Below are 16,818 nucleotides of genomic sequence, written 5' to 3'. Positions count from 1 at the left end.
CTCCTCTGGACGCATTCAAGGACCTTAACACCCTTCTTAAATTGTGGGGCCCTGGGCTGATTCTGGCTGGGATAGAGTTAATTTTCTTCAAAGTAGCTAGTATGGGGCTATGTTTTGGATTTGTGTTGAAAACAGTGTTGATAACACAGGGATGTTTTAGTTATTGCTCACACAGAGTCAAGGCCTTTTCTGCTTCTCACACCACCCCACCAGCGATTAGGCTGGGGGTGTACAAGAAGCTGGGAGGGGACACAGCCGGGACAGCTGACCCCAACTGACCAAAGGGATATTCCATACCATATGACACCATGCTCAGCATATAAAGCTGAAGGAAGAAGAAGGAAGGGGGGGACGTTCGGAGTGATGGCATTTGTCTTCCCAAGTAACTGTTACACGTGATGGAGCCCTGCTTTCCTGGAGATGGCTGAACACCTGCCTGCCGACGGGAAGTGGTGAATGAATTCCTTGTTTTGCTTTGCTTGTGTGTGCGTCTTTTCCTTTATCTATTAAACTGTCTTTATCTCAACCCATGAGTTGTCTCACTTTTACTCTTCCGATTCTCTCCCCCATCCCACTGGGTGGGGGGAGTGAGCGAGCGGCTGTGTGGGGCTTAGTTGCCAGCTGGGGTTAAACCACGACAGGCCCACAACGGCACACAGTGCTCAAGGTGAGGCCGCACCACCACTGAATACAGCGGGATAATCACCTCTTTTGACCAGCTGGTTATACTGTGTTTGATGCACCCCAGGATGCGGTTTGCCCTCTTGGCTGCCAGGGCACACTGCTATCTCATATTGAGCCTGCTGTCAACCAGCAGATCAGGCCAGGTGATTGGACATGTCCTGCCAGATTACATCTGCCATCAGCGCAAAAACTAAATCAGACATTTTCAATTAATAAATGCTGCTTTGAGCTAGGATATTTCCTCTAATAATGATTCACAGCACAAGATCCACATAGCTGCCACCTCCTGCTCTATGAAAGCATTAGTCATACGGGAATTAAAAACCTGTAAAGCCTAGGGCTTGTCTTGTTTAGACTAACCTATTCTAGTTGCTGCCTTTGCATATTAAGCACCCTTTGCCCTTCCCAAAACAGGCTGGACCAAGGCCACTTTATGAATCCCCATTTGCCATCAGAAGTTACCTGCAGAGGGGGAGAACATGTTTCTGAGCTGCACAAAACCCACATTCCTCAGGACACAGCAAGTCAGCTTGGTTCTGGTTTAGAAGAGCTGCAGACACATGACAAAGCCCTGAAGTGTGGCAGGGTCCTGCTTCAGCAGCATTGAGTACATTTCTCTATGGATCAGGGGCAAATGTATCATGCTTTCAGATGTCTGCTTTTGAGAGCGCTGCTGTCTGGACTCTGCAGGGCTGCTCCCTGTGATGTGCTGTGGGTCCACCCCGAGAGCTTCACTCTGCTTCCTGGGGCTGACTTCCAAATGTCCATACTTTTCTTCTCCTTTCCATTTCATGTAATAAAGCTTGTCTTTTCAAAATACAAAGGGGCGGGGGGGGGGGGCGGGGGGGGGGGGGGGAGGCAGGGGGTCAAGATTTGGAAACTCAAAATGCCAGAACCACTTCCCAACAAAGGCGACCACATCAAGGCCATGACCTTACATTTAACATGCTACTATCAGAAGATCAATTAGAAGTAGGCTGCCCTTTGCATTACAAGTTTCTGTATGACAGGAAGAGGAAAGAACTTCCTCCTGAAGGTTAGAGAGGGGAAGGAACTATAAGTCGTCCTCAGTCCAGAGTACCATTTTAAAAACAGCAGTGAGAGAAAAAAAGGAGAAAGGGGAGCAAGAATGTCAGAAAATCTCATTTACGTTGATTTGAACTTGGCTGAATCAACCAGGCCCAGGCTACAGAAGGTCACTGATGCCCAAGGTAGGTCAATCGGTCTGCACTGAGCTTTCTTTGTATTCTTCAGCCTCCCTCCCACATATTTTGAGAGAGTGCTGTGGAGCACCAAAGCCCCGAAGAGGACAAAGGAAGTGTGAGGGCCAGTGCTGTGAAAAATGCGCAGGTGAAGTGTCCATGTAGTTTTTTTACCAAAAAAAAGGGAAATGTTATAAGGTCTACTTTTCATTTGTTAAGGTGCAAGTGTGAGGGAGTTTCTTGTGTGATATTAAGAGTAGTTTCTATCAATTTAGGACATTATTCCACAGCTGAATGTCAACTGGTCCTGAACCAGGCGTGTTCTCACGCAGCAGACTGATTCCTGCAGCAAACCAATCAGGAGATTGAGTGCCTAATGCTTCTGTTTGAAGCAGTCTCACACGTAGCCTGTTTCTGCTTGCTGAGCATAGTAGGCATTGCTTTGGGGTTTTTTCCTCCTGGCTTTGTCCATACAAACTACTTGTTTAATAAATCAAGCATAAAACGTTTCATGGACTGATTTAGTTTGATTTAGTATAAATGACTTTTTGCAAAATTCTAACCTAAAATTTATCTTTCTTTAATGTACGAAGAAATATTGCATAAACTTTTGGACTGGTTTTGCTACATCTGCATAAAATTACATCCTAAAATAACAGACTTCATACACTTTGTCTCTGTGTTCATTTTCTTTTTCCTTCCCTTTATTTTTAACCTTACTTTCTCTTTGACAGGAATAATAGTTTCTATTTCTTGCCATCCTGTGCTTGTCTTTTGCATAAAGTTTGATCCCTTGGCATCAATTTTCAGGTGGCTGGAGTTTCTAATGTTCCAAGAAACCCTGTTTCTGTCACCTCTTTCAACACGGCTAAATTGACAGGCACCCACAATAGATGCCACCTGATTAAAAGTCACATTTTCCTTATAATTTAATCCATGTACTCCTATTTACAGTTTTTATACAGTTTTAATAGCATTTTTATGTTTCTCTGCTTGTGCCTTTCTGGAAAACCCCTATCAACTCTTTTCTTCCACGTGTTCACTTAATTTATGCACAGTATTTCCCAGTGTTTACGCGTATCTTACAGAGAAGAGCTCAAACACTGGCTTCTGGCTTCTTTTCTTTTTCCTCCAGTTTGCTATTTTCTCTTTGATAGTGGATTCCCTGGTTCAAAGGCAGTGTTCACAAAGGAATGAAATTAATTCCATAAGCCAGAAGAATGCACTTAAACTCATAGAAGACATTAACTCTGTATGGTGATAGAAACAAAGGGGCTCAGTGCTGTACATCAGGATGACTTTGAATGTTTTATAAAACTGCAACATCATATTTCTTACTTTCTACCCCCTTATGTGTCCCTGCCCTTCCTTCCTTCCCCACATGCTTTCTTCCATACTCATTTGTATTTATCATCTGCAGATGTTAGAATAGTTTTCACTTCTCTCACTGTCTTATCATTAACTAGTAACCCCTTCAAATTTAGCATGATCCACAGTTTTCAGGTTTGCTTCGACGTTGTAGCCATTCTCACCACTCACATATGGATGTGAATTGAATAAGACAATCAGACAACCTTAGACATTTTTCTCCACTTCTGTTTAGATTTAAAATGCGTGTGCATGTGCCCATGTCTCCTCTGTTATTGTCTGCACTGAAGATAAACCAGATCTGTTTCTGCTTATAGCAAGTCCTCTAAGATGTGAATGCAACGGACAAAAATATTATTCAGGCATAGTTAAAAACAGTCACATAAATCAGTTGCTGTCATGTGTTCAGCATTTCTCATCATTTCAGTCATTTTTGTTCCATTTAAGTTGTTTCTCAACTTTCTGTGTTCTCTATTGTTTTTGTCTGGGTTTAGGTTCTATATATGCAGAAGTGAAAGTGCAGTCCCTAGACACAAATGCTGCAGCTAGCTACACATCACCCGGTAAGTTTTTAGCTGTCTGCTAAACTGATATGAATTTAAACAATAAGAGGAGAGGAGGCCGTTCCTTATTTTCCAAAAATGCATGATATAAAACCGTATGGGAGACAGGAAGATACAGTTGTCTGCTTTACATAGCCAGAGCAGGGGGCAGTTGATGCACTATATGCAACTAAACACTTGTTGGCTTCACTGGTATAGGAACATAAGGATATTTTGGGCCAGTCCAAGAAACCACCTAGCCCAACTGCCTGTCTCCAACAGCGGGCATAAGTGAATGTCCTGGTTTCAGCTAGGACAGAGTTAATTTTCTTCCTAGTAGCTGGTATAGTGCTGTGTTTTGGATTTAGTAGGAAAATAATGTTGATAACACACTGATGTTTTTAGTTGTAGCTAAGTAGTGTTTATACTAAGTCAAGGATTTTTCAGCTTCTCATGCTCAGCCAGCAAGAAGTTGGGAGGGGACACAGCCAGGACAGCTGACCCAAACTGGCCAAAGAGCTATTCCATACCATATGACATCATGCCCAGTATATAAACTGGGGGGCTGGCTGGGAGGGGAGGATTGTGGCTTGGGAACTAACTGGGCATCGGTCAATGAGTGGTGAGCAATTGCATTGTGCACCACTTGCTTTGTATAGTTTAATTCTTTTAGTATTACTATTGTCATATTATTATTATCATTATCATTGTTTTTCACTCCTTTCTGTCCTATTAAACTGTCTTTATCTCAACTCACGAGGTTTTTTTCCTGATTCTCTCCCCCATCCCAGGGGTGGGGGGGAGTGAGTGAGCGAGCGGCTGTGTGGTGCTTAGCTGCCAGCTGGGGTTAAACCACGACAGTGAACAACTAGAGATTAACAAGAAGAGGGTAGGCATATGTGATACCTTCCTGTAATACTTTCACATGCATGCATCTACTCAGGGACTTCCTGAGACAGATGTGTTTCTATTTACACACCCTCAGTGGATTTCTCTTCTACAAACTTGCCCAATCTCTCCTTGGTTCTATACACAGCCCTGATTTCTATAACGTCCTTTGATGAGGGGATCCACAGTTCTTTTTAACATCACACAAAGAACCAGCTGCATTTTATTTACTCTGAACTGGCCTCCTGTTAGTTTCAGCTGATGTTCCCTGAAAGAGACAGTAAGCAGCCAAACCCTATCCAAGGTCTCCATGACACTCAGGATTTTATATAACTCTGACATAGCTTCTTCTTAGTCATCTCTTTTCCATACTGCAGAACTCTAGTCTACACCATCATTTACTGCTTCCCTTCTCTGGACCTTTTGCTATATGCTTTTTGAAATAGGGGTAGTAGAACTGCATGCAGCATTGAAGGTAGAGGCAAATCACGGATTTATGAAACCATGTGGCAGACAAAACATCCCTGATTTTTGTTTGTTTTCCTTCTGAATAATTCCTAACGTGTGAGGTTGTAGAGTCTTCATCCTAGGAGATATTCAAAACCTGACTGTGCATGGTCCTGGACAACCTGCTGTAGCTGATGCCGCTTGAGCAGGGAAGTTGGACTATGTGATCTGAAAAGGCTGCTTCCAACCTAAATGGTTCTGTGACTGTATGGTCAGGACAGCAGACCTGAAGTTCATAGATCTCCTCTAGAACTTTTTTTTTTTTATTTTTAATTCACATTAGATCTTTTACCTTCTAGTCCCTGGATGCAAAGACAGCTTTAAGAGTGGGATTACACAACGACATTAGTAATCCAGCTATATCTCACTCCTAATGTCTCTTGGAATTTGTTAGTATATCCATTTTTTTATTTGGGCCATACGTCTTCCAGTTCATGCGGCTCCTCACGAGGAACTGCCCTGAAACGGAAGATCTACCCAGTTCTTACTCAGTCAACCCTGATACGAGGGATTAATTTACCTTCTCTTCTATGACCTTATCTTCTGAATGCTTCCTGGATAGCCTACCATCCACTGGCCTACAGATCTCCAGCAACGTACCTTCTCTTGATGTGTTTGAAGACACAATGTGTTTGAAACACGTATTCAAAAACATGTTTGAAGTCTTTTCCTTCTCAAGTTCTTTTCTGTCTAATTGGTTTTTCTTATACATAATCTTTGATATCCCAGGGTTTGTGATACTTTCTGTTTTCTTCATTTAACGTCTACAGCTATGGAAAGTTAACAATCTGCTTCTAATCCCTGTGTCAACTTCCTTTTGCCTGTTCCCAGATCATTCTTAGTAGGTGCCTTGTATTGGCCATGGGTTCCCAGGATGCTATCCTTCAATAATGTATGGTCTGCCTGTATGGATTTCATTCTCTCTTAGCAGTCCTTTTTAGCTTCTTTTTAATAAGCGCCCTCTCCTTCCTGAAGTTCCCTTCTTTTACCCATTAACACTTTATTTTTCCTTTATGTAGTCTAGTACTACGATGACTCTTTTCCTTTCAACCACTTCCTCATATACATAGCATATTGGGATGCTGTTGAGTTACCTAACCACAGGTGTCCAGAGCCATCTGGGAAGCATCAGGACATTCAGTCTGGCCTCAGTATGCAAATCTGGAAGGCCACAGATTCTTGGAGGTCCTGTGTAACATCTTCCAGGTCTGTGCAGTTATCTGATACCTGAGGGTATCTATCTCAGATGACAGAAGCCACCCATTTTCAGGTACCTGACATCTCAGTATTTTAGTATAGGGTGGGACATTCCGGCTCTTCCCATCTTATTTTTCAGACTTCTAGTATATGTGTAGAAGCAGGTGTGCCATAGTTGTTGTTTGCTTCTTAACGTTTTATTTAAATGACAGTCAGTTTTGCATTTTCTGCCTGACTGTTTCTACACTCTGATCTTTCCTTTTCCTGAGGACACAGCAGTTTTGAAGTCACACATAATGGTAATGTCACCCTAAACCGCTCTTTAGCCCATGTCTGCTTCCCTTTCCTCATTTTAAGAGTTCCTTACAACCTTCAGCCCCTGCCAGCTTGCTCTTATTAATTTTAGAAGTTCCTTAAAACCTTCTAGATGTCATGTCCAGCAGCTTGACTCCTTTACAGTTACGATGAAATCTGTTCCTCCAGAGTGTTTGGACACTCTGCACCAGATGTGTCCCAAACTCCTGAAGAATCAGAAATCTGGATCCTTACCCCATCTTCTCAGCCAGGTGCTAAAATGCTGCCTTTTCCTTTCTCCCTCCAGTCCTGCATAGGGTACTGGAACCATTTCTGAAATTGCCACCTTAGGATTCCTGTTCACCAACTTCCTTCCTACCAGCTTCCATTTTACCACTAAAACTTCTCTCCACCCTTCCCAGTCTTGTTGGTAACCACATGGACTAGTGTATTGGTAGATAGTTTGCACCTATCAAATAGATTTGTTGATTAGTACAATCAACATGTTTTCAGGGTGCAACCATTTCCTGACCAAACCTCCTCAGGCAGAAAACCTGACAGCACAGAGTTCTTCTTGAGTGCCTTCTTCTTTCAAAGACTGGTTTAAAATCAGTCTAGTTTAATACTATACTAAGTATGACAGCTTCTTAGTATTTCAGTAATTCAAATAGTAATGCACAAGTACGTGTGAAAATGAGGTTACCAGACAGAACAGACCAGATATTGACTGCAGTTAGGACGAAGATTCAGGATGGCTTCCTCATTTTTCTAAAACTGTTTACTTCACAAAGCAGGGGTAATAGCAGCAAAAACCTCCATTTGGTTTTCAGATCCTAGTTGTCACACAGACACCATAAACTTAAAAGATAGCAGAAGGGGTAAGTAAATACTCTAGCAGATATTTGAAGCAGGAAGAGATGGAAAGCTTTCCTTTACCTTTTAATTCAGTGTCTGATGAGTCCAGTCAGCCACTGAACATATTATTTGTCCCCTCTTGGACCTGCTTGTACTCTATAGCACCCAGCCAGTATCCACTGAGTTGGCAGACTAATGAATATCACAAGGATCCCCTTGAAGTAAATCCTGAACAAAAGCCCATAAACAACAGTCAAAAGAGAAAGAGGAGACTGTTCAACTCCTCTGAAAAATTTGCTTTGTTGAGGAGTATAACATGGCAGGACCTTTATCTGGTAGGTTGATTGGGTTTTGCTTTCATAGTATTTTGAGAGGGCAGATAACGATCCCAGTGAGCACTTATCTCTAGTATCAAGTGCAGCAGAATTTAACAAAGTATTTTAGGCAATGGCAGAAGGGTTCAGGTTGAATGTCTGTGACAGCAAAAAAATGTGTCCACAGCATATCTATCACAAGAACAAACATCTGAAGGGACAGCACCAAAGGGCTTTGCCTAACTTGAAAGAGTTGTCTCAGTGTGAGCCTGAAAAGGGCCTCTTTGGATGAAGATGAAGGGTTCCTTTTCCAGTTGTTCCCCTAATCTTTATTTTTTCTGTCTCTCTGTAGGTAAAAGCTGTTGCTCCAGAACATGTGTCACTGTATTGGTTGCTGTGATAATCCTCCTACTGGTCTTAGTGGTGTGTCTGATACTCCTGTGTAAGTCCTGCTAAAAATGTAATAGCTGCAATTAATTTGTGACTCTCACCCACTGACTGACACCTAAGTCATGACATCCAAAACCAGTAGCAACAGAAGGCTAGTTTGAAGGCACAGGACCGTAGCTTTTAGCGAACTGCGGCCGTAAGAGTAAATCCATAAAAGAGTCGAGTGTTTTGAAAGTTTAAAATTCCAAAAGAAAAAAGCCAAAAGCCAATTAAAAAACTGACAATGTTCAAACAGTAAATAATTTATTATACAAATGTTTTGAAGAAACAAGTCGAGATTAGATAATGCCTATTAGTATTATGATTGCTATCTGTGAGAATATTTCAAGGCGATGATCTTGTATCATGTAACCAAGATGTCCATAACACCAAAAATCTTTAAATAAATATGAATAAAAGCTCATTTGAAAGAGATAGCTAAGTCACAAATTAAAGCGATTTGTTTGCACCTTACTTGAATAAAAGCCTAGTACTAGGTTTCTCTGCATATATATCGAGTTCATAACAATCTTTGAACTACATAAAAAGATCTTTTTTTTTTTTTAGAAAGAAAGCATTCTTATCTGCAGTAGAAAAAACCAAATTTTAATAGAGCCATGTGGTACTTTCCTTTGAATATTTTCAAGGAATCATTTTTAAATTTCAGATGTGGTTGCTTGTTTGTTTTCATCCTTTGATAGTTGAGCAAGCTTAAGAGGTTTCCACAATCAATCACACTCAAGTCCCAGAGTTTGCCACCTACTCAGAGATGCACATGGAGAAACTCTTTGTGAAAACATGCCAAAACTTTTGATCCATGGAACTTAAAAAATAGGGTTGGGGGAGGTAACCGTTTTTTCTTTTTCAAGGCAAAGAGTAAAGGACAGAAGTCTGATAGTGCTCCAACCTTTATAAAATGTAAAATACAACAGGAAGGGCAAAATTTAAAAAAAAAAAACAACAAAAAACCAACACAACAAGGTGAAATTACCAGCATTTAATAGAGCTTTAAATCAGCAGTTGAATGAGGAGTCATTAGACTTTGATTCAGGTCTGGCTCCAGTTATACTTTGTTGGGTTCAGTACTGCCTCAGTGAACTGAAAAAATACTCCTAAGAAACTTGAGATCTAGATAAAACTTGAGAAACTAAATCAAATTAGTTTTTAATTTCAATACCATGCAGTTTTCACTTGTACTCCAAAAGAAAACTGTTGCCATTTTAACTGTTTTATTTCAAAGTTTTAATTTTATATGAGTTTTCCATATGGTTTTGTTTTCCCAAATATACCGTTGTTGACAAACAGCTTGTTTAAATGAACTAAACTGTCACTTGATATTTCTCCATCATACAAGAGCTCTGCAGGCCAGAAGGCATTTTCAGTTTCTGTTCATGAAAATGACAACAATTTTACTCAGTGGAGCCTGACCAGAAATTTTTATGATTTTTATAGTAGTGTCATATTCTTTTCTTTTTTCTTAAGAGAAAATTTATCTGCTAGTAAGTAAAAAATTGCCCCTGCAGTTCATGAGCTGGTCTTCCAAGAACAGGCAGGTCTGACTTTGTTTCAAATGCTCCTTCATATGAATTAAATTTTACTCTTTTATGAAACCAGGAGCTGATATGCAGCCTCAAGATATATGCATATAAATGCATATATGTATGAAAACATATGATTTCAAACTGATTTTTCTGTTTTATTTTTCCTTGTTGCTCTAGGATTCAGTAAAAGGCAAAGAAAGCCTTGATGTTCCCAACTAGCATATGACTAAAGCACGATAAAATACAGTGTTAAGTTGCTCCAGTTGGAAAATAACACATTGTTGCTTTCTTAGGTTTTGGTGCCTTTGAACCATTTTCAGTAATGCTGCTGTCTGAATCTCTCAGGCAGATTTCAGAGTTAAAGGTGACAATATTCCAGGAGAAAATCTTGACCCACCGTTTATGTGTGATAAACTGATTTCCATCCAGTAGGAGAATCAGTAGGGTGGTGTTCATTTTTGTAATGCATACCAGTATGCATTCATTTCTAATTTTTCACAGAAATTAATGCTTTAAAATTATGTTAGGTAGTTTTAGTACCAGTATTTGGTACTATTATATACTAAGAACTTCAGGGTATCTTTACAAGCAGTACTTGTAAAGATGAGATGAGATGAGATGAGATGAGATGAGATGAGATGAGATGAGATGAGATGAGATAAGCTTCCACCCACAGGCTCAGGCTGTATGCAAAACCCAGCTTCTTCATCTTCTAAAATGTTCATATCGTGTTTTTGAGAACTTTTCCTGAAGAGTAAATTCTGTTTCCCCCTCTTCCAAACACATGGTTGCTTGTTCAGCTTCTCAGTCTTCAGCTTTAACTTCATTATTTCCACTACGATTATCTGTTTCAATAATCTATAAAATATAATGCATACTTTATCATGTGTATCTCTGTATACAGGTTTGGATGTAATTCTGTATACGAGAGCTTTAAGAACTTTTGTTTTCAAATGTTCAGACATACATCTTTCCTGGGTTGTTTTTTTTTTTTTTATAGTGGTATCTCAGACTCAATTTCTCCTACACCAATATATTGGAAGTTAATCCCTAACATGAACAGGGCAAATCATACAATTTAGTCTCTGCAAAATTAGACTTTTATTGATCAACTTTGATCTTTGCATTGTAAATGTAAAAACAGTATTATACATTGCCAGTATTTGGTTTTAGGTGCTACAGTGAAACTTTCTTCTCCCAACTCCAAAAGCCTAGTTCTTGCTTGCTAGCAGGAAAAAAATGTAAATTAGTAGGACTTCCTAGGCAGTGTGTTTTTGAAGTCTATAGTGGCTTTTACAATTCATACTTCAGCAATTTGTAAAAGAGTAGTTCAGCAACTGTTTTGCACCAGGAGATGCCAGCTTATTATAATCCCAGTAAAAAAAAGGCACTCAGACTCTGTAAGGTATTATTTAAAATGCTATTTATTAGAGCTAATGCTATAAAGAAAGAGAGGACAGTATAGAAAATCCTAGGTCCCTTCAGATGCTGGGAACCCTGAGCAAAATTACAGAACAGAGGAACTTGGTCCAGTGGCTCTGTTTTCTGGGAAAGCCAGTATAATAATTTCCCAAAATAATACTGTTATTTCATACTTATTTTCTTTCGTCACTCACTGTCTGTCTCTAGGCTTATGGAAGGAGCTGATTAATCCTTTGTACTAAAACTGAGATTCATTTATGTCACTGCTCAGTTTGGAGTCTCTGGTGGTCCTTGAAATCCTTCTGGACATTTTTGGCAGTAGGGTTTCTGAAACCTTGATGATCTATAGATAAAACTGAAACAAGATATGTGGGGAGAAGTGATATGTTGTATAAGATAAGTGTATATTTGTTAATTATTTCAATGATGTCGAGTATTCTACTGAATCATTTAACGTAGTAGTTGAGGGGATATTTCAGCCATTAGGGGTATTTGTAGTTGCCAGCCAAAAAAATTCTATATTCTCTTCATGATCATCATAGGGCTAAAAGTTGCTTCATTTTGGCTATGAAGAACTCTCTGAGATGGAGTTGGTAGAAAAAATCCCCACGTGTTAAAGGCTGGTCAGGTTGTTTCTCACAACAGGCAAAAGTGTGCCTAGTGAAAGGTACTCCCTTTCCTGAAAACCTTTGCCTTGCCACTATTGTTTGTTTCTTGAGGAAATAATTAACTTCTGCAGCATTCTCTGAAAACTGAATATCTTATTGGAATAAGATATTCAATCAGGGCACAAATTCTCCTCAGGATTTTTGTCAACAAAAATTTGGCTACAGAAAATGTATTGGAAGAAGAGATGCTACATTTATGATAAAATAACCTATTTTTGCCAGAGGTTTGTACAAGGCAAAAATGAATTCTCTGTAACAGAGGTGCTCATCTCTCAAACTCAATCCTTCTTCTTGTCAGCATAGTTATGACGACATTCTGGGGGGCTGAACCCCTTCCAAGGTATCATTCCTACTGCACTATAGGGTCTTGCATCTGTAAGGATGCATGGGTACTAGGGAAGTGGATCTATCCCAAGGAAAGTAAGAGCTCAGTATTGCCACCTTACTTGTTGATAGTTGCAGTTTGGATGCTTTGGGCTAGTAATCCATCCTTTCACTACCAATTTTCAATGTCCAGAAGAGATTAGGTGTCACCAAATCTAACTGCCACTCGACTTCTTTTCCCTCATCTTATTTTTGAGCTTACTGCTTGTAAACAAAGTTCTTCCTTTAATATTCTGTTTCTTTTACCATTTGCCTCTAGTATGAAGTCTGCAGAGATGTCAGTTCTTTCACGCTCCATGCCGTTCTGGTACAAGTTTCTTAGAACTTTCTTTAATTCATTTTTTTTCCTCATTTTATATATCCTTTTTTAAAAGGAATTTATCAATTTTGGTTTCAAGTATAAGAATTCTACCCCTACAATTTTTAGTTTAATGTTTCTTTACTGTTATTATTCATCCCTTCATTGTTCAACTCCAAATAACCTCAAAAATGCCTCCTTAAACTTTGTTATAGACAATTTAGTAACTCCCACTCAGCTGAACTAATAATACCCATTCATGGCATGGGCAATTGTGTCTTTAAAGCTGAGGTTTCCTAAGCAGAGAAGCTGGGAGAATATAAAGATTTTCTTACTGCCACACAGAGCCAGCTGGAACAACATAATCCTCCTTTAGCCTGTTAACTGTGAGTGATCCCTGAACTCCATACTTTCAACAGGATCTAAACTCTTGAGGGAGTTTTTAAACTGGTAAAACCAAAGCCCTGAGAAGACATGAAAAATACGTAAAAATCACATGAGCTTCTCTAGTAAACTAAGCGTAAGTTTAGTTCATCTGAGGCCTCAGCTACTTTCTTCACCTTCTCAAAACTCTTTTTTTCCTTTTACTCTGTGATAAATTAACGCAGTCTAGCTAGTCATCAGATAATAAAAATAAATTTGTAAGCCTCCCTCCACGGTCCCTTTTTCTGGGAGTCAGAAGCCTCTTGTGGAGCACAAATCCCTCACAACCACTGTGTCAGAAGAAAGAGGAAAATCAACGCTATTTCAGCCTGAGTATGTGCTTTTAAACCTAAAATGAACACTGTTGTCTCATTTTGATCTGGGGGAGCAACACCGCTAGACCAGCTTCCAGCTGGGGCACAGGTATGCTCTGCCTGAATATCTCACCCCAGTTGTTTGGGGTAGGAGCAGACAGTGACCACAGCTCCAAGCTGTGTGGGAGCACGCTTAACGAAGAACAGATTGGCTTGAGCGCTGATCTCTCAAAGACGGCTCTCATTCCTTATTGCTACACTGTACACCACAGTGTTACCGCTACTCTGAAAATGTGCGGAGCATTTTTTGTTAAGTTCCAGAGTTAGGCTCTTTGGAAATCTGCTCCATAGTATGGTACTACAGGTTTGGGTTTTTTCAATGGAGAAGCAAAAAGGCGAGGAGTAGGCATTCTGCATGGGGTGATGGTGGGGGTCAAAGAGGTCCAGAAGAGCTCTGACAGTGTATGGAAAAATGGTCAGCCATTCAAAGCAGAAATTGTATTCTTATTTCCAGACCATCCAACTGCAAGCAGCCCACCTGACTCAAAAACATTCTCCACCACCTATGAAAAGGCACTAGGTAGGTAATCCTCTGTCATTCAAAAGACAGTTTCCAGAAGCCTGTTAGATTGCCTTTTAAGCGGGGGGTGGGGGTGGGGGGTGCCAATGTCTAGATTGTGTTCAGAAGAAAAACAAACAAACAAAAAATCTGACATCTCAGGAATAAACAACCTTATCCTGTACACTTATAGGATGAGCTTTCAAGGCCAGAGACGTTTCACATTTTCATCTTCTTTAAAAGTAGTGCTTGGTCAGCACTGCATTACTGTTTCAGAGGGAAGAACTGATTACTTTCTCATGCTAGTACAGAGGATCCTGTGGCTAGGTGAACAGACATGAATATAACAATCCCTTTGGTATCACAGCACTGTAGTGAGCATGATGGATCAATGTGCGTGTACTGCTTTTCAAATAGCCCTCCATTCTTAGCATTTTAACTAAGTGCAATTCCCTTTTGCTGTTTAGGAGCTGCAGGATAACCAACAAAACTACATCACGCAGTCCTTGTCTCCCTGAATTATATTACCCTTTCCAAGTCCCATTCACTGTTCCTCCCAGTACCCTGCCTGGCAATGGAGAGAAATGTTCTTTCTTTCAGTAGCATCACTATTGCTGTATTTTGCAGCAGGCAAATAAGACATTTGAAAACTGAAAGCTGCTTTTTGCCCTGACCATTTGTCTTTATCTCCTGAGCAAAGATTTAAAAGGCTGGATAATGTTATCTGTGATTCTGCTACTCTGGCTCATGCCTAGTGACTCTTGGTCTGGTATTATCTACAGAGACTGGCAGGGATCCCTGGTGGTCTGGTGAAAATTATAAGCAGGACCGCACAGGTGCTTTTCTGTTTGTAACTTACTCTCTTACCTTTCTTCTGTGATGGGATCCTTTCGTTAGTGTGAACATGGATTTTTCCACACCTGTTCTTCCCTCCTGCAGGCTGCCCCCAACACTGGAAAAAAAATGGGGAAAAATGCTACTTCTTTTCTCAAATGCAGAAAAAAGATGACTGGAATGCCTCCCGTAAAGAATGTACTGACATGAATTCAGACCTGGTGATCATTGACAACAAGGAAGAACTGGTGAGATCTAAATTCATGGGGCTGCTTCTAGGGTTGCTTGACCTGTCTGCCAAAGGGCTGATGGGTTACACTTGTGTCTTCTCATGTTAGATGTCTTTGGGGATCTATAATCTACTGCTAGCCATACACACCAAGCACCTCTGTATGGCACCTTCACAGTAAGATGCATCTTGGTGCTTGAAGTCTTGCATCTGGAAGCTTCTCTCCCCAGGCATGCTCCCATGGGAAGGAGCAAACTCTCTGCCTAGCTGACTTATCTTTTAAAGGGATTTAGCATACAAACTAAGACAAAGCAAGTTGAACAGACACTTATTTGTGAGAGCCATTGCTTTGACGAAAACTGAAAAGGCTTTCCCATCACAATCAGAATAGAAAAGTGTCTCCAGGCATCAAGTCACACCTGGCTAACTACAATGTATAGCTTTAATAGTATCACAAATGTATTATGCTATTTAGTCTATTCCTAAGAAGCCCCAGGAAGAGAGATGAAATTAAATAAAAATGGAAAAATTCAGCCTCTGAAGCTGTGGAAAGAGATGGTGTGGCTGGATGCACACTGTTCTGTTGGCTATTTAGCACTAAGCTTTCTGTGTACCTCTGGTGAAGAAAATGTAATTTTAATGTATTATCACTGTTTGTTTCCTTTCTAGGATTATCTTATTTCACAATCAAAGAATCATTACTATTTACTTGGTCTGAGGTACTCTAACAGTGAGAAGAAGTGGAAGTGGATTAACAAGGTGGAACATAGCACAGACATGTAAGCTTATTCCAGCAAGTCACTGTGATGCAACGTCTGGAAACAGTAAAAAAAAGCACCCAGAGGCAACAACAGGGAGTACAAGCAAGATCAGGGACTGCAATTTGTAGCAGCCTGATCCCTTGAGATTCAAGTGCTTCAGCACATCCTTGTGACAAGTCAAAGGGAGCCTGTAAGTCACATGGGAACACAGGCATGTCACATCAGGATGGCAAGAGAGGACATGGCTGTAGTTCTGGCAGGGAAGGAGGAATCTGACTAGATGGAGTTCATTGGGGAAAGAAAGGCTATACCAGGCAGGTACAAGAGACAGTGTGATGTCAGCACCATTGAATGGAGGCTACCAAAGAAGGGGAAGATCTCTGGTTGGGAAAGCATAGCCCATATACTTTTGTTGAGGTCTGGGGAAGAAAATTAAGGAATGGGAGGGAGACTCCAATAAGGCAGCTTCTAATCCCACTGACAATAATATAGCTTAGCAGCAAGGCCAGCTGCCACAGTCTTTCATGGAAGTGATACTGACTGCATTGCATCCAGCTACGTCAGGAATGCAACTAAATCTGATTTTCTCTCCCTGTTCAGATTTCCTATAGGAGGAGACTTTACTGACTATTTCTGCACTGTCATCGGATATGGCAAAGTAGAAACTGCACCTTGCAGTGGATCCTCAACAACACAAACTATGTGTGAAAAAGCTGCAAATATTTCAGAAAGGCAGGAGAGCTAAAAAGAAGAGGTCTGTAGAGCTTGAGCATGGGATGAGTGAGGAAGTTGGATTTGGTGTCAGTGGCTGAGATGAAGCTATGCTGAACCCTTCCTATGGAAGCCTCTTTGCCAGTTCGCGACGACATTTGTTCAAGGTCAGATTCTGACTAAATCATGCAAATTAAATTTAGAAAAATGTCAGTGACACCATTACCTTTATAGGAAAAAATCTGCAAAAGCCACTTGTGATACTGAACTAAACAAAGGATCTTGAGAGACCAAGAAGATGTTTTCAATGCAGCTTCACTGCGTGAGAATAGCATCCATTTCCCTCGGATGTGGGAGGCAGGTTTGGAGCATGAATAGGCCTGTTTGTTATTCA

The 16,818-nt window shown here is 40.5% G+C and overlaps 1 protein-coding gene across 1 annotated transcript; it reads left to right on the top strand.

Annotated features, from left to right (window-relative positions):
- The first annotated feature begins 1,813 nt into the window (after nucleotides 1-1,813).
- Nucleotides 1,814-16,458, top strand: LOC127016778 (C-type lectin domain family 5 member A-like). The gene is made up of 8 exons (XM_050897539.1): nucleotides 1,814-1,895; nucleotides 3,749-3,817; nucleotides 8,204-8,293; nucleotides 13,845-13,910; nucleotides 14,645-14,725; nucleotides 14,829-14,971; nucleotides 15,622-15,731; nucleotides 16,314-16,458. The coding sequence occupies exons 1-8, from the start codon at nucleotides 1,814-1,816 to the stop codon at nucleotides 16,456-16,458; spliced, it is 786 nt and encodes a 261-aa protein (XP_050753496.1).
- The last annotated feature ends 360 nt before the right edge of the window (nucleotides 16,459-16,818 follow it).

Source organism: Gymnogyps californianus, chromosome 1 (genome assembly GCF_018139145.2).
Source record: "Gymnogyps californianus isolate 813 chromosome 1, ASM1813914v2, whole genome shotgun sequence".
In the NCBI taxonomy this organism is placed as follows: Eukaryota; Metazoa; Chordata; class Aves; order Accipitriformes; family Cathartidae; genus Gymnogyps; species Gymnogyps californianus.
Note: the sequence above shows the minus strand (reverse complement) of the source record. Positions and strands in the feature narration are given on the sequence as shown.